General features: G+C 27.1%; 1 protein-coding gene across 18 annotated transcripts in view; it reads left to right on the top strand.

Annotated features, from left to right (window-relative positions):
* Positions 1-19,155, top strand: part of LOC103575973 (basement membrane-specific heparan sulfate proteoglycan core protein) — a 105,005-nt gene that overhangs the window by 37,559 nt on the left and 48,291 nt on the right. The window contains exons 1-2 of one of the 18 annotated variants that reach the window (XM_014445087.2): positions 6,516-6,587; positions 7,216-7,398. The exons of 16 other annotated variants lie outside the window; for them this stretch is intronic. In XM_014445087.2, the coding sequence (XP_014300573.1) occupies positions 7,305-7,398 (94 nt within the window). In that variant the 5' untranslated portion in view covers positions 6,516-6,587; positions 7,216-7,304. Of the gene's footprint in view, positions 1-6,515; positions 6,588-7,015; positions 7,145-7,215; positions 7,399-19,155 lie in introns of those variants that run through there. One more of the 18 variants, XM_014445091.2, reaches the window with a different exon arrangement.

The raw sequence follows: 19,155 nt of genomic DNA, 5'->3' as shown, positions 1-19,155 counted from the left end.
TTGTATGTTCTGCTAAGCAGTCATTATATATTTAAAACTACATAAAGATTTTAGGTCATCGTTAATTGAATTCAAAATTGTTTTAAATTTATTATTTTAATCATTAGATGAAATGTTAAGTAAGCTATTAAATGAAATCAATATTGCCTGATTTTGATGACAGTGTTAAAAAGGTTTTAATTGATTTTATGTTAGTTTAATATTAAAATAGTATATTCTTATACATTAATATTGAGTTAAATGTGGTTTATATTATACACATAAATATGCGGGTGCGAGCTTATGGTTTAGCGCTATTGAATTTTATTATACAACGTTTAAGCATATGATAGGTGACGGGTATGTAATGAGTCTACGGTTATTTAAGTTCTTTAATGATTATTCTGGCGAGTCTGGTATATTTTAATACATATTTCATGAGTTAAGTGTATAGAAATGATGTAATAATTTATATTAAACAATGAGTAAATAAATTCTTGTGAATTGAGAAAGTAATAAAATATAAATAACACAGATTCATTTGATCGTCATCATTGAAATTATTGAATAAATATACTTACCAAGAATATAATTTTAAATATTTATTTATATATAATTTAATTATAATTACCGTGAATAATCCTACACAACTGTGATGGTTTTAAAGAGCGCGCTTGTGTCTGACGGTCTTGAGATGCGGTCGGGTTTACTCAATGCGATTCATAAAAAAAATTGATAAGGAATAGAGTTAATGTATTTTTTACTAATCTCGACGCATTTTATTTAAATTCATTTTTTTTTTTTTTTTTTTTGTTTTTTTTTTTTTTTTTCATTTTAATATCGAGAAAAAACAGACGTTTTATAGTACACAGAAAAAAAAATATCTTGGTGCAAAAAATATTTTGCATTATGAATTGAAGACAAAAATTTTCTTAGAACGAAAAAATTTTTTAACGCAAGAAATTTTCCTTTTATCTCAAAAATTTTTTTATTTTGATTTTATATTGCAAGAAATTTTAGAGTAGAAGAACCGTTTTTGGCCACTTTAGGGCCAGTTTTGGCCACTTAGAAATTTTGAATAAAATGATTTGTAAAATACTCAACAACATAATTAATTTTTTAAAATGTGGTTGAATATATTTTTATCACACTATTGCAATGAAATTTTTTTTACACGTTTCCATTGTTGAAAATAAAATATTAAATGTCCAAAAATGGAGCAGTGGTTACAAATGGTACTTCTACCCTATAATGCAAAGAAATTTTCATCAAAGCATTGCATAGTTTTGAAGAAAAAATCTTAAATCAAGAATATTATTTTTAAGAAAATGATTTTCTTGAGTCAAGAAAAAAAATTCTTGAGTCAAAAAGTTATTATTGGATAAAGTAAATTTTTCTTGGTTCAAAATTTTTTTTCTTGAATCAAGTCAACTTTTTTATCAAAAAAAAAAAAGATATCTTGAAATGAACTTGGATTTCTTCGATTAAGAAAATTATTTTCTATGAAACCTTCAAATTTTTACAGCAAAAATATATTAGATTGAAAATTTTTAGTATCATAAATTCTAGTGATAAAAGTATACGATTCAAAAATATTTTTTTTCTCTCAGTGTAAATAATTTTTTACAGTTTTTATTGTAATATTTTCTGCAAATAGTTTATTCCAGTGTTTCGTTAACATTAATTGCATTAGCCGTTGGCTTGCAAACGATTTCATCAGGCGTACAATGAATAAGTATTAATTTTTTATAATTCATTTTTGGTAAATTAGAAGTACGAAACCGTCTTTCACTTTTGTAGCTTAGGTGTGAGCAATCCACGGAATTAAACTCGCCCTATTCTCATTCTATATCTCTCTCAATGTGATAAGCGACTGCTCGTACTCTACTAGTAGCTAGATTGGTAGGCGTTACCTTCTGAGAGCTTGCCACCGTAATAATTTTCATAACTCTTTCGCCTATAAAACACAATATGACTTGTACAATATTGTATATACATTCGTGTACACTAACAATGAAACGATGAAACATCGCGAAGCGACTATACGCATATTCCATGTGTGAGTGTTCTTGTTCATGGACAGTGGAGATATACATATGCCATGTTCATTGAATTATATATGTTTACTTTTGTATTGCAATCCTGTTTTATTATTATTATTATTTTTTTTTTTCACATTTATCACGGCTATTTTTTATAAATCGCACCGCACCTTTGCGAATATTACTAGATGAAAAATTTACTATATATACTAGTACCTGCCACCTTGTAATTAATAGAACACCAGACCTAATTATTACATTATTCCGAAAATTTGAATAATACTCTTAAGACTCAAAGAGAGACGGTGGAGGGATATGAGGTCGGGACAAGTTTTCATTACTTTTTTTTTTTTTTTTATAATTATATAGTCTATTATTACGTGGAATAATGAAAGAGATGATACATAATGTTCTTAACTTTGAACGTATAACTTAAAATATGCAGTGTGACATAAAAAAACGCATTTTTGAAAAAAAAAATAAATAAATAAATAAAAGCTTAAACATGAGTTTACTCTCGCAATTCAAATGTTGCGTATTTTGATTTTATAAATTGTTATTTGAATTTTAACATCACAATATATTACTTATAATTTAGCATTCAACACTAGTGTGATATTTCATTAAAGAAACTTTTTTTTTTTTTAATTTCTTTTAAAGTTTTTTATTAAAATCATTCATTTGTAGAATATATAATATATTTTTTCTCTAATTATGACCTACTTATATTTATCATAAACTAGATGTTTTATTTTCTCTTTGTAATCTTAATTTTTTTTTTTAATAATTGGCTAAAAGAATATTCGTAAAAAATATAGACAGTAACATATCGTGCAAAACCTGTAATTTTGAAGATCAAGGGTCGAGAAAAGGAGGGATTTGAAGTCTTTAATTAAATTTTTTCGGCAATCAAATAAAATATATTGCTAAAAAAAATTTTCCAGAATCTATTGATCACATATTTTTGTTTTTTGCCCATGTTAAAATTTTATAAAAAAATTCCTCTTTTAAATTTTAGTCAATTCGTATTTAAAAATTAAAAATATTTATTCTCCAAAATATTGAGATTTTTTCTGAGTGAAAAAAATTCATTTTATTTCTATGCTAAATTTCATAATGTTTTTTACGAAAAATATCTTCAAAATATTTCTACCAATATCATTACATTGAATTAAAAAAAATTTTTATAATAATAATTAAATTTTTAAAGATTCATTTCATATCTAAATTACATTTTATTTTACGTAACAAAAAAAAAAATGTTAATAATTGAACAAACACATGGTTCACTTTTCAGAGAATATTTTATTAACTGTTTAACTTATTTCGTAAATACTATTTTTAAAAGTCTTTTAAAGAATAATAGCTTTTAAGGCACGTCTATGTTGAAGAAAAACTGAACGTAAGACTACCATAGTCAATAAGTTGAAAAAGTCCATTAGTATGAAAATGCGATACGAGATAGGTTTGAATAAACATGCTTTTTTAAACATACTACTTCTTTGTACGTGTATTGTGTACCTTTTCCAGTCTTGCCATGAATTTTTTTAATCTGGTTGAAACTTTTATAAGTCATTATTATTTCTCAGATATTAAAAATTATTTCATGTGACTATAGTTATTCAAAAATATAATATATATAAATACAATAGTTAAAAAAACGTATTTTTCATTTATAATCAAGGATTGAAGTACTTATAAGTTGAAGCATTAAGTTTACTAATAGGATGGAAAAATCGGGTAATTGTATGGAAGCGGGACTAGCCTACACATTCGATAAGCAAAAATCCAATTTTATACATACTGTTCTGAGCCAAGGTTTTTCAGCAAGTATGTGTTGGCGGATTGAAGAAATTTTTGTTTAATTAGATCTTCCAAGCATCAATAATTTATAATTTTTACATAGTTTCAATTTCATCTTCGAAATTTTCAAGTTTCATGCAACCATACACTATTGGGCATAATTTCCTTATTTTTCTTTGCATTGACTCTTAAGTGAACCACCAAAATTTAAGTAACATCACGTTACTAATTCCAAAAGTACTTATATTTTTATTCGCCTTTTTGGGTTTAGTCACTAAATTCAAAACCAAAAGAGCGTATAATTTTTTTTTATCTGCAAACCATATTGTAGAATTATTGTAAAGCTGAAAATTCGAAAAAATTTTTAGCTATGAAATAAGTCTTCAAAACGATTAGCAGTGAAAAAAAAAATACATGCCCTTTTGGCTTTAGAAAGTTTCCTAAAGCCAAAAGGGCATATAAAAATGTGTTTTTTTGGATTTAGCAACACGATATTTATATGTCCATAATAGATCGTAGTTTTGTCTCAAATATGTTAACAGACTCGTCAGGAAGGCTATGCTAAAGTACTCTTACCTTGGACACCCTATACTAGTACGCATCGAGCTACAACTCTGTTGCGGGCTTCGATGTGCACTATACTAGTAGAGGGAAGTGGATACTGTCCAAACTACTTGCATCTTTGTGCTAGGTGAGCTGTTCTACATCGTAAAATTTATGAAATAACAGAAATATGTCAATTTTCAAGCATTCAAGAGCTCCAAATTCTTAGAGCTCTTAGATCAATCTTCAAATTACTGTACATCTTACGGCTTTATCCATAAATAGATATCATATATTCAAAAATTTATTTTGAAAAATTTGTGAGACTTTGTCATATATTTTCATCAATTTTTTAGCCTTTAGGTGCAATCTTGGACAGGTGTCATATATTATAGACAAAACAAAGGCCAGAAAATTTAATCCGCCGTGTAATTCAACACGTGGAAAAAATTTATTTATAGATATTTGAAATGTGAGCACACGGAACTTTGAAAAATGTGATCTCCACTTCTGTATAATCACCTAAAAATTGAGATATTTAATTGTTACCCATAACTTAAAAATTTTTCCTACATCTTTCCAGTTTAATTTTCGAAAAAAACAAAATATTATTTTTTCTAATTTAATAGAAAAAAAAAGTAGTCATCTTAATTAAAATTAGAAATTTCAAATTTTGTGGATAAAAAAATACAATTTTGTCAATAGCTATTCCACTAGTTTACTTATTTAGCAATTAAAATTAACAAGAGTACCGTAAGACACTCTATAGATGTTGTATTTTTTTGTATATATTTTAATAAGTACATGGTGCATACTTGAATTTTTTATACAACAACATTGAGAACGTGTTGACTTATGTAATAATAAGATACAGAGTGTTGATATATTGAGATGTTTGTTGATTTAAAAAAAAAAAAGGTTTTTAAAAATAGTGAAATACAAATTTTAGTATTAGGAAGATGTTAAATTTAGGTGGTAGTTAAATTGAAGATCTATGCGTGCGCATCATCTAAGCGGTAACTCTGAAAAGAAAGCACGAACAATCTCGCTAAAATAACGTGGAAATAATGTGCATTATGTAGTCCCACGAAAGCGAGGGCGTACTATAGTTGTTCGCTTTAGCACTTTACTCTCAGTCAAATTCAATAAAATATACTTTTTGTTAACTAATCGTATCGTGTTCCGTTTCGGTGCTTAAAAAAGAAGGAAATAACATCACGTAAGTGCGTGGCTTAACGCTCTATACTGGAATTTGTTAACTCGACTATTTTTGTCGTTTCTTTGGTTTCGTTAAGCATAAAATAAATAAAAAGGAATAACAATGTCAAACATCGGTTGAAATTAATTCTATGGTTTATCGACTAAACATAGAATGGCTTTGAAAAGTCACTGTACTACTGTATTTAATTTTACAATTTTTTATTTTTTTTTTTTTTTTTAAGACAGTATTCATGGACAAAAAAAAATTTCTTAGCGTCCCAAGAAAATTTTCTAGAAGCGAGAAAAAATTTTTTTGAGCCAAGAAATTTTGTTTAAGTCAAAAAAATCTTAGAAAACATTTTAGAAGACAAGCGTTTTCAAGAACCAAGAAGATTTTCTTGAGCCAAGAGAATTTGTCTTGGTCAAAGATTTTTTACTTTATCTTAGAAAATTGAGGTTTTCGAAAAAATTTCTTGAATCAAGAATATTAACTTTCAGTCGCGAAATTTTTTCCTGTGTGTAATTATAAAAAATAATGTTTGTAGGCTACAGATAATTACCAAATATGTAATGAAAAAGATGAATTTATTTATAAAAAAATCTGATACAATATTAAAAGTAACCAAGTGCCTCCCCCGCTATTCCTTTTGTATCAGAGGTGGGGTATTAGTCGCGCGAAGAGCTTTCTAGTTGGTTCAACGTTTGGTAGGTTGTTGGGATATTCACCACGCGGCTGCCGGCAGTTTCGTCAGGTTGGCTCGGCGCGACAGTTGCCCTCCAGTTTCTCTACGATACTTTTATTTTATTAACAATAGAGAATTTTTAAAAACCAGCTGATAAAAAAAATTAAATATCACCAAATTGGTTATGATTGGTATCGAAAATTGCAATAGAAAATTATTGAAAAATATCGTATTTAGTATTCAATTATTCAGGCAAGTTATCGCTGTGATTTTTTTTTTTTTCAAACAATAGTTTGTGATTTTGAAAATAAAACGACCGGAGAATCTTAAAGTTGAAGTAAGAAACCAACTTTAGTTATCACGTGCATTTAAGTCAGAACGAATGACGGGTTGAGGAAATTGCGCGAGTCATGACATTTCGAATTTTCGCGCGTCTCTTTGGTTTAAATAAAAGTTTTGTCGAGTGTCGAGAACTAATAATAACATATTGACATTTCAATTGTTAACAATAATTAAATTTTGTATTGTATTTTGAAACAAAGATTTTATTTTAATAGAGCGCTGATGAAAAATAATTAAATTTTGCCGTAAAAAAAAAGAAAAGAAAAAAAGGCGTATATATATATATATGCCTAAAATTGCTTACTATTGTTTCTGATTAAAATTGTGGCAGGTTAAAAATAATTTTTCTAGAGTTTTCTTTGCTTGTTCCCTTATTCAATTCAGTTAATCCGTTAGAAGAGAAAAAAAAATAAAATCAACAATAAAAAGAATTTGCCGCCGAGATTAAATAATAAAAAAAAGTGTCAACTCAGAAGCGTGTACTAACTCGACAAATTATCACGGATTGCGAACAATATCCCCGTGTGAATATATACTAGGGAGAATACGAAAGTTTGTTTTTTCATCGCACTATAATGCGAATAAAATTTCGATGCTAAGTTTCGTATTTTTTTTTTTAATAGTAACTTGATCGCATCTTCTATACCAGTAGGAAATTACACGTAAAGATTATAAATGGAAAGTGAAGCTTGAAAAAAGTTAATAATTCAAGATGAGTAGACGAATACTGATTTTTCTGATACTATCATGTATTTCGATTACATTTACTCATGCTCAACGACGTTATGATGAACGACGTTACAGAGGTAATATTACATGATTAGTGATCCTGAAGTTGGTGGACAATAAATAATTTTTGGATTTTTTTTCAACGAGTGACAAAAAAAAAAAATTAAAAATATGCACATGTAGAAAATTTAAAAAACTGTAGGTGCAATTTTTTAAAATATTTTTTTTTTATAGTTTATCGTTTGTAAAAAAAGTCAAAAATTTATTAGACAGCTAACTTCAGTATCGTATATAATTAACATATTTTTTTTTATTATTTATATAATTTTGTTTATTGAAAAATTTTTATAAATATACACAGAAAAAAAGAATCTTTGGCGCGAGAAATATTTTGCGCTATGAAATGCAAAGAAAAATTTTCTTAAGACAAGGAAAATATTTCTGGGTGCAAGAAATTTTTTCTTGACGCAAAAATTTTTGTTTTCAAATCATAGAGTAAAAAATTTTCTGGGGATGAGTAAAAAATTTTTTGAATCAAAAAATTGCTTTTTTCTATTCTTTATACTGATGGGTATTTGAGTGATTAAAAAAGAAGTTTTTGGTCTTTTCAGTCTCACCCTTTAAAAAGTATATAGTGTAAAATAAAATTTGATAAAGTTTAAGATCAGAATCTTAAATTTAAGTCGTTCAAGAAATTCTAAATTTTCCATTTTTTTAAGTGACTATTAAAAATTTTTATTTTGAGTCGAAAATTTCAAGAGATCATATATTTTCTGTGCAATAATATGATTTGTGATGAAAAAAAAAAATTTTCATCACAAATCATAAATTTGAATTTTTCAGCTAAAACTTTTTCAAGGGTGAAATTAAAATTACACAAAATAATTTTTTTTCTACAGTTTTTGTAATGGAAACATGCAATTGTTGTTTGTTAATTATTTTGAAAAAATGTCAATTTTTTTATCTATTATTTTTCAATGTATCCGTGATATTGTCGCATAACTATGGATTGGAAGAACAGTCGTCACGAATAAAATGAGCACACGTAATCGCTCGTACATCTAGTGAATAATGCAAATATTGTGTCTTTTTAAAATTAGCTGTAGTAAATTTCTAAAGCTTCAATTTTTATATATTTAGTTTGAGTTTTAAACGTGAGTTATTTAAGTTAAAATTTATACAGTAAAAAATATTGTGTACCTGTGTTAAAAACGATCCGTTAAATTTTTTGTGTTAACTATTTCATGTGTTAAATCAACATATGGCACTGCGTTACTTTATAATTTCAAATCGATCTACTATGTAACACCTTAAAAGTGTTACCTACTTAAATTTAAATTATCAACATTTATTAAGTGTTACAAAAAAATTAACACTACATTTATGTAAAAAACTCAATCGACAGTCACGGAGAAATTTCCGAAAAATGAAATATTTTAACATGTCATGAGTGTAGAAAAATTTTCACATTGTTAAAAGTAAAAATTTTTCCAAGAATTATTTTATGATGGTCAAGAGTATTTTTAACATTTATTGTGTGTTAATTTGAGAGTAACAGTTAAAAAATGTTATTTTCGAATAAAACAACATTTCTGTGTTTTAAAAAATCTAATAAAAAAAAAATTGTTTGCTATCAAAAAATATTTGAATGTTAAGTAATAATTGTCATCACTTTTGATAACCTCATAAATATCCACAGTGTAAAATGTAAAAGTTAACATTTTTTTGTATCGTCACGAACATTTAAGAAGTGTTGAATTTACTTCTGATTTTACCTAAATTTCGTGTTTAAATTTTAACACTAATAGTCTGATTTAAAAAATAACTCAAGTATTGTATGGACCGTTTTTAACACGATAATGTTGATTTTAACAGAATATTTTTTTGATTGGTTGGCTATCAAGATATAGTGAAATTTATTGTAAAAAGAACTAAGCAAGGCAAAGTACAAATTGAATCGCATGATTAGTTTAATTTAAGGCGGCGAGTAAAGTATGTCCGCATTATTTATAAATACATTTATGGTTCGGTACTAAAAGCTCAGAACTTTCCTTCTGGAATGTACGGGAAAGTGCCTAATGCTCTCGAAACTCAGAAGTTCATAAACGTATGTTTAATGATGCGTCGTCGCTTTCATATGTAAACTACGATGACAGTGTAGTAACTAACTAACATGATATTGCTGTCGAATTATGATTCGTTAATTGTTTTTTTTTTTTAATAATTAAAAAAAATCATCAAGCTTAGCAATAAAATTAATAATTATTTTTACTAAATTACATTTTCATATTATTCTCAAAAGCACCTTGAAGTTGAGTAAAAAAAAAAAAAGTTAATTTACCATTTTTTATTTTTTCTGAAACTTTAAGATTTTGTTCTTGTTCTTTCAGCGGTAAATTTTTGTGCTTAAAGTCCAACTAAAGAATAAATATACTCTATATCTGTTATATTTTACGACCCATGCATATTACATCGGGCGCGAACGAGTCTAGCATAATCGATTTTATCTGTCAACGCGCATAAGACCACATAAAAATACAAAAAAAAAAAAACGCTACATCTCGCGACAGAATATACATTGAGATTGGGCTGACGACCAGTCAATGTTAACGTTGCATTATTATTATTTTTTTTTTTTTGTTCTTTAGTATAGACTTCTGTTCAGATTCCTTGTAATTTTTAATCTTATAGGAAATAGCAATTGGTTGTACGTAATTGATGATAATTTTTAGAACATGCGTAATTATACTATGGACTGAGTGAAGAATGGAAAGTTTCATAAAAAACTTCTTGATTTGAGTATTTTAGTTACTTCAATAGTGACAAGTCATCATTTTTTTTAATGAAGTGAAATAATTACTGAATACAAGTATTATTTATTTGCTTAATTCTAAGAAACAAATCGTATTTTGTTAGAGAAATATTACTACACGGAGAAAAAATTATAGTAACTGTTCCTAGTACGTTTATGAAATATCATCCCATACCGTTATGGTAATGATTACTTGGGATTATGGGATATAGACCCATACTTTCTGGGAAAGTTTCCATGAGTATGGGAACAATTCCTATCATTATGGTAACAGTTCCTATATCGCATGTGAAAGAATCATGGTAATGATTACCATACTCATAGGAATAGTTCCCATAACCATATTGTAACGGTTCCGATAATATTATGGTAACCATTTCCATAATATTATGGTAACTATTCCCATAATATTATGGTAACCATTATCATAGTTACATGGTAACGATTACCATGATTCCCTAGAAACTATTCCGACACCATATGGGAATTATACCCATAATTATAGGAACGATTACCATAATATATATGGGTGCCGTTCCTATAATCAACATTTGAAAAAAACCGGTTACCATGCAGTATGGGAACCATTCCCATAATATATTGTAACTGTTACCATAATTTTCTCTCCATGTAGACATTCGCGTAAAAGTATTTGGCCGGAAATACGTCGAAAAAGTTACATTTGGTTAAAATCATAGAATTTCATTCAAATCCCGCATGAAAAAATATATATCTCGGCAGAATAGTATATATTCAGCTTATATATTTAGTATTGTCCTATGTATGCTATTTTACCGGCATATATTCCCGGATGTATCTTTCCGTGGGGAATAGGCCTAAATTTCAGCAACATCCCGCTAAAGTCGTAGAAAACCGTAAGTTGGCCGAAAACACGACGAAATATTATTTTTTTTTAATAAACAAACCGAAAATAGCCGATAAATTGAATCGGATTATTTTCGGGTTTTTTCGGCCTAATTTTCGGTAATTTTTCTGCCTAGCCAGTTTCCAGCTTTGTGTTCACTACCTGAGCCACTTTTCGGCCGAGAAAAAAATTTTATTGTTATTTTGGTTTGAAATTTTTTTATCCGGCTTTTTTTTTTATCAACAAATAATTTGACCCTGCTTAAGATTCGAACCTAGACTAGTCACGCGAGACTTTTATGACCTACGCTATAGCACGCTCAGCTGCGGTGGCTTAGTGGAAATCATGTTTTTAATAAACTCTTTCAAGTTATTCATCGATGTTTGTCATCTTAAAATTTATTTACACAACTAAGTAATAAAATTTGAATGTTTAATAGTTTATAGAAGTGGCTCTCGAAAAAAATAACATATTTCATATTGTTATCAATATCAATAAGAAATTCCATTTTATTATAAAAACAAATTTTTTCCTAAGCGCAAGAATTTTTTCTACTTGTTAATTATATCCTTCTTGAATTCCTTCCTTTTATTCAAGCAAATAATTGCTTCTTTGAAGTTTTTAATTGTAATAAATTTGAGAACGTACCAATTTAAGTGAAGAGATATTTGCTTGAATTAAGTAATTCATGCTTCGAGAAATTTATTACTAAAATTAAGCAATAGTTTTCTTAAAATAAGAACTATGAATTTAATTTTAGTAAAAATTACTTATTTTCAGTATTCACGTAAACAAGAAAAATAACGAATTTAATTTTTTTTCTCTCAGTAGTAATTTTTCATCATTTAAAAAATGATTTTTAGACTCGTGGACTGAATAAATAAAAATTTAGCTTTATTATAAGCCTTACAGTTTATCAGAGAAGCTTAAATGGTTTTATGAGTCTCACTAATGATGCAGCTGCTGTAACAAATCAGTTATCGGGAGTTTGCACGAGACCGCCAGAAACTTTATCGAGAGTTTTGTCTATCTTGACATATGTTTTTCAATTATTAATAAATACATTTGCTTATTCTTAGTTTAACTTTTTTTTCTTTTACAAACGAATACTTGTTACTTTTCAAGATGGTCTCTGATAATTTTCCGAAACTTCTTAACTTATAGATTTTTTTTTATAATGTTATATTATTGAATATTACATTTTTTTACGGGTATTAAGTGTAATAATCAATCATATCTATATATATACTTATATAAATATATAATTACATTTTTTAGAAGAATTTCATAGTGAAATTACCGGAACAATTTAATATCGCAAAGCCGCCTTGTATGCAAGTAAATTTCCTCCATGTAAATTGTTAAATATCAGGTTTTATCAACATATATATATGTATATATATTAGGCTGATTCAAAAAAATGGACTATTTTTTTTTCGATATCCCCTGTGAAATATATTCAGAGAGACAAGAAAAAACGCCTATAAAAATCAGAGCTCTGTTTTATTTGCAATTAACTGAAAATTTTAATATAATTTATTTTAAGCGACAAAATTTGGATTTTTTAAGAAGATTTTCAGTTAATTGCAAATAACTTACGACTTGTGAGAAATATCGAAAATTTTCTCGAAGATAAGTTGTAGGAAATAAAATGGTCTACAAAAAATATTCTATAAAATTTTCTGATAAAGTTGATGGTTGCGTCAAAAAATTTAAAAATTGTAAAAATTTATCGTCAATCTAACTTTAACTTCGAATAACTTTTGAAGAAATAAAAATATCAAAAAATGACAGGAGACCTTTCTTATAGAGCGTCAAATTTCCCATAAGAATATATCTTGAACATTTAAAAGTATTGGTCCCACCGTGAGCTACAAAATTCCAAAGCTTAAAAAATAAATTTTCCCATGTTATTTAAACGGGAAATAGAAATTTGCGATGCGCGACCTCTAAATATTAATATTATGAGCTCTGATTTTTACAGGCGTTTTTTCTTATCTCTCTGAATATATTTCACTGGGTATATCGAAAAAAAAAATAGTCCATTTTTTTAAATCAGCCTAATATATATATATATATATATATATATATATATACATGTGTTTATATATTATTTTTTTAAAAATATAGAAAAAGTGTGAATGCTTGAAAGATTTCATTGCAGTTTCAGATTGTTTCGATAATATTTTTTAGTAAAATATTCATTGCTCGTAAAACGAAACAATGTTGATTTGTAAAAAAATCAAAAATTTTTTTTTTCAAGAAAATTATAAACTAGATATTTTAAAAAATATTAATTTCAATTCTTTATACCGATTTTTCATTTTATTTTTTAAGCCCTTGAGTTTTTTTTTGTTCCGTTGAAGATTAAGAAATTCTCAAATATATTTTACACAAAAAATATGTTTGAAATTATTAGTATAGAGTGATAACAGGTAATAAAAATAATAAAACACCATTAAATAGCTGTATTGAAACTGTAACTTTTTTTCTGTTGCTATTTGATATATATATAGACTTTTTTTTCTTTTTCTTTTATTTTCCGGATATACTTCGTCATACCCGGTTCGTACTTCCGTGCTAAGGTGCTCGTGAAATCTCTGTCATATCAATAAATCGGTAACCGGATACGTCATAAAGATTATTGACGATCTCTACCATGCCCATGAATTTCTTTTATTTATTTATATATATTTCTTACTTCATATTTTTTCACAGAAGATATGTTAAAACGCTTGACTTATTAATGCTCAATTTTAAAATCCATTTTTTTTTTAATTCCTACACAATTATTGAGATCGAAATAAATAATAATCATCCGAAAAAAAAATTCGTTAAAACATTTTTTATATTTTTATAATCTTTGCACTGAAATATTTGATAGCCCAACTTCCCAAGTCGAAAAACAAATTCTAGTTTAGTCTTCAACAGCCGCAATTTCTTTGATGTTTTATTTGGCGCCCAGAAAGTAACTCTACTTTAGTACTCAAAAGTCTCAATGGTAACTATGAGATCTAAATGCGAATAATTTATCGATTTTAAATGATAACTAAGACCTCAAATCTTCAATGACTAAAAAGTTGTTTCGAATTTTGAAAAATTTTAGATAGAAAAGGGAAGCGAGGGAATACGTCGAATGAGACTTTTGAGTTTCAAATGTGGATAAAATTATTCCTGTATGTTTTGAGTATTTTGAGGCTCTAATCCACATTATGTTCTTCCAGTTTAGTTCTCAAAGTCGTAAAATGGGTCGTAACTACTACTTTGAGGACTAAACTGGGTTGTAAGTCTTAAAATTCAAAATTGATCCTCAAAAACTTCATTGAGAACTTTGAGACTTAAATCCGAATTTGTTTTTTGACTCGGGTTTGCTTGAAACCCTGACCTTTTATCGCTTTTCCAGCTACTTTTGGACCTTGAACTAATGGAATAAAAATTTCTAGAACTAGTAATATTTACCAAATGAGCAATTCCTTTTTATTTACATTTAATACATTATTGTTATTATTATTTTTTTTTTTTTTCAATTTTACTTTCGTATAGACTTATTGTGTAAAATGTCACAGGACTTGAGAATTTAGAGCAAGCGATATTTGCCCGCCTATGAAGAAAATTTATTAGATTTTCAAGCTTTCGAAGCAAACATACTTTCCGCGAGGTACACGTTTTACCGCAATAGATGTTTCCTTGATATAATACTGCCACAGGAAAATCTTTTGCTACCATCTTTGTTATAGAGCTGGCAAGCTGTATTTTTACCACTACTTCTTGTTTCCATGTCTATGTGCCACTCCGTTTATTTAAAACCATGTCAGTATTTCACGTATATTATGTTCAATGTTTTTTGACAATTCCGACCACTTCACTAACTTTATTCAATTACAATAAAAGAAATGTTATTTTTGACTAATATAAATGCACGTCAACTTTTTTTATTATTAAATTTGGTACGGAATGACAATATGAGATTAAGAAAATTAACAGAAATAAGTTATGAATCTTTGTAGGTTAAATATATCGTTTGAGAAAATCATGTTTTAGTGTAAAAATAGAAATGCTATTTTTGTTAATTACAAGCAATTGATATTAAAATATTATCAGGTCAAATTTCGATAAAATATTTTGATTACGAGCTTTATGTAATCTTCTGAATAAATCGGCCGATCTTAATTAATGTTACGCCGGCAATTTAAAGAGTTTATTAAGATTCAGATCTTCAATGTTTTCTTGTTTATAGATTGACCAGATATTTTGATAAATTACTCATTTCAATAATTATTTCGAAAAGTATTTTTGATCATTAAAGAAGAAATTTTGTGTTAAATTAAACACAAATCGTGTGTTGCAAACGGTCTATACAAATTTTAGTGTTAATTCAACACATGAAGTTCGTGTTGATCTTTAACACAAATTTTATGTTAAAAAATTGAACACAAAGTCTGTTATTTTGACAGAAAATTTTTGTAAATTTAACAGACTTTTCGTGTTAAAATTAACTAATAAATATAAGCACATGACCTAACCAACTCAAGTATACTGATCTAACCTTAGTACAACTTATGTCAATTTAGCAAACAATTAGTTCGATTTTCGGTGATTTTTCTAAAACGGAGCTATGAATTATCCTTCCGTAAAATGAGAATAAAAAATCATTGAACCTGATCATAAAAATATTCAAGTTATCTATTATTATATTTAATTGTAAATCAATTATAATCCAAATTTCCTTGCAGACAATGCTGCTACAATGCTTTGCTTGGTTATAGTAATGAAGAAACGCGCGGGAGTGTTTAGCTAAACAACACAAACTTTGTGTTAATTTTCGAATAGCACAAGAAATTTGTTAAATTACAGATTTTCTAATCATTTAGTATCAAAAATCAGTTAAAGTAAAATAACACAAACGGTTCGTGTTGAATTAACAGATTTCTGTGTTAAAAATCAACACAAAAATTTAACCAATTAATTTTTTAACACAAACACACAAAATTTCCAAGGGCCAGTTTTTCAAACCGAGTTTATTTTTATCCGGGTTTTAATTATCATTGCTAATATATCTATATATTAATAATATATAGATATATTAGCAATGATAATTAAAACCCGGATAAAAATAAACTCGGTTTAAAAAACTAGCCCTAACTGTAATATTTCAAGTTATTTCATTTTGCTTTAGCATTTGAGATATAACATAAAAATGCAAATTAGTTACTCAAATGAGACCCATGCAGACTTAGAGAGATAACAATTGATATTTAAACTAAGCATTGATCCCTTCCTATACTAATCTACATTAATCAAAATCAAATGATTGTTGATTTATCAAAGACTGCTAATCAAATTCTTGCAGTCTTTCATAGTTTGCATATTAACCTTGGCACGTTTCGATAACAAGATGTACATACGTCTTATATCCCGATTTATGCCGTACACGGCATAATACATGAGTTTACCAATTGATTTAACGATTAGCACAAGTGCGCACCGCAATGTCGTTGGAATTCACTTATATGATGCAATTTAATCTGATAGTTTTTAAACTTGTTTTCTTTTTTTTAATATTATCGCGATTTTGAATAAAATTAATATATAACGCTTATAAATATTTAAATATATGTAATAGTTGATCGAAGAAAATATTTTGTTGCATTTAAAAAATTTTAATTATTCATTTTTGGGATTGCCATTAGGAATGTGTAAAAATCGTCACTCCTCTGACTAGTCATCATAAAGTTATGCGAATAAGAAATAAAAGTGAACTCATAATAATTAAAGTGGCAAAGGCGCCTCTGACACAATTGATGATGTAGCTAGAGCGAGATTTTACATTACATCGGTTAACTGTACGGTGACGACAGCTAATAAACATAAAACCTATTGCTGATGATTTGATATGACCTGTGCTATAAGTGAAATTTATGTTTATTTACACACTTTTTAAGTGATATGACTTTTGTTGATTGAAATATTGAAGAAGCAATTCTTAGAGCTAGTTCTAGTAATGGCCCTCGTTAAATATATACTCTATTTTAATAAATTATTGGTCAAATCGTAACTTTAATAGTCATTTATTTATTGTCAAAAGTACATATCAGTCATACTATGTAAATATAGACGTTTATTATTATATATTCGTATTTCGAATGTGGAGATAAGCGAGGAGGTGTTTCCCCGAGGTCTCGTTAATAATTTGATAGTTACTCGAAAACGATCGCTAACGATAAACAAATTAACTGGAACGTTGACTTGCATTGAATGGTATAGTAGTATAGATATATATATACATATACATATTAAATATTTATATATGAGTCTTTGATGTATATGATAAACTTGTATGAGGTCGTTGTCTTTTCTGAGACGCACTGTTTATATATTTATTATGTGCCGGTTTGTAATTTGAGATTACTTATGATAAACATACCCGGCGCGCGCTTATCTCAAGTTTTGTCTTCATGAAATTCCTTTAGATATGGTACTGAGCTTCAAGCTTCAAGTACTTGACTTGTGTTCCATTGATATTGTACAGATTTTTTTTGTTGAAAGTATTTTTATGTTATATATATTTACATTTTATTTAATGGCTAGTTGTAGTATGCAGAAAAAATAGAGTTATATAATTTTTGCATAACTCAATTGCGAAGCAATTAGCTGTGTTCTGCTAACGCTTACTCGGTCCCAGCTGATTCACGCGCGTAAAAATCATATTTATAAATAGTCAAATATGATGGCTAGAACATAATTCGTACAGATTGAAAGATAATTTATTACTTAATAAATTGAACACAATTTTGAGTCACTTTTTTTAAAAACAATGATTGAAGAAAAAAAACCTGTGATGGTCGTCAGTATGTGCGCATGTTGGTAAACACGATAATTTAAAAAATATACAACAGATTAACCTATTTTTTTTTTTATTACTTGAATTGTTTGATGGAAGAACTCTTTTCAAAATTACTATCCAAATTCTTATAGTTTAATTATAATTAATAAAAACTTAAAACTGGCAATTTATTAAAAAATTTAGATGTCATTTTTTTTAATACTTTTCTTGTGTATGGGGTCGCCGTCTATTGATCACTTTTGAATGAGCAAGTAAAATGTGCACGTTTGGATTTTCAAAATTTTTTCTTCGCCTTAAGATACATGTTATTGTGTATAAAAAAAAAAATTCTTTTGAAAAAAGAAAAACGTATTTCAGTTTTTTGAGGTGTCCACTAGTTTAAAAAATAATAAATCGACACCATTTATTGGGCAATTTTGAAATGATTGATCGAAATTTTTCAAAATATAGTAATATTTATGTCAAAGTTACCCTAAGGTAAATAAATATTTTGAACTCGTCAATTGACAGCAATAATTTACGTACTTTTAAGCCGAAAACATTTTATAATTTTCAAAATTAGTGAGACACCTGAAAATGTTAAAATAAAAATTTTTTTGCTTTTAAATTTTGACTTTTTTATATAGTGCGCAGAAAAAAGATATTTCTTGACGCAAAAAATTTTTCACATTATAAATTAAAAATAAAATTTTCTTGGGTAAGAAATTTTGTGTTTTAAATTCATAATGAAACTAATTTCTTGTATTTCAAAATCCTCTTCTGTGTAAAATGTACTTTAAGGCAAAGGTAAAAAAATTTCTTTAATTTTGCACTCTTCCCTAGTAAATATATATGTTATTACGTTATATCTGTTATCACGTAATATATTTTTTTTACAAATTTTATAGTAAAATCGGTGTTAATTTTTTTATAAAATAATTATAGCAGCAACCTATGTGACAATATTGTTAACCATACGAGTTTTAACAACAGGATTTCTATTGTCCTTTCAATATTTTCACTAAAATAACTAAAGTGTACATTAGCTATAGATTTTTTTTTTTTATAAAATGCAAAAAGTAGTACAATATCAAAGTATAACTTGCATTAAATATGAATTCGCATCATAAATGTATTTTTAATGTTAATTTATAAGACTTTCAAATAATAGTGCCATCATATATTTCTATTTAATACTAAATCTTAATTCAGATTCAAAGTTGATAAATAAAAAAAAAAAAGTATAAAATTTCGTGTAAATAAAATTAAAAAAAAAACGTGTACATAAACGTTACATAAATGTTATCGGTGGTAGTAGTGGTGTTGGGACAAAA

The sequence above is a fragment of the Microplitis demolitor genome, chromosome 5 (assembly GCF_026212275.2).
Source record: "Microplitis demolitor isolate Queensland-Clemson2020A chromosome 5, iyMicDemo2.1a, whole genome shotgun sequence".
Classification (NCBI taxonomy): Eukaryota; Metazoa; Arthropoda; class Insecta; order Hymenoptera; family Braconidae; genus Microplitis; species Microplitis demolitor.
Note: the sequence above shows the minus strand (reverse complement) of the source record. Positions and strands in the feature narration are given on the sequence as shown.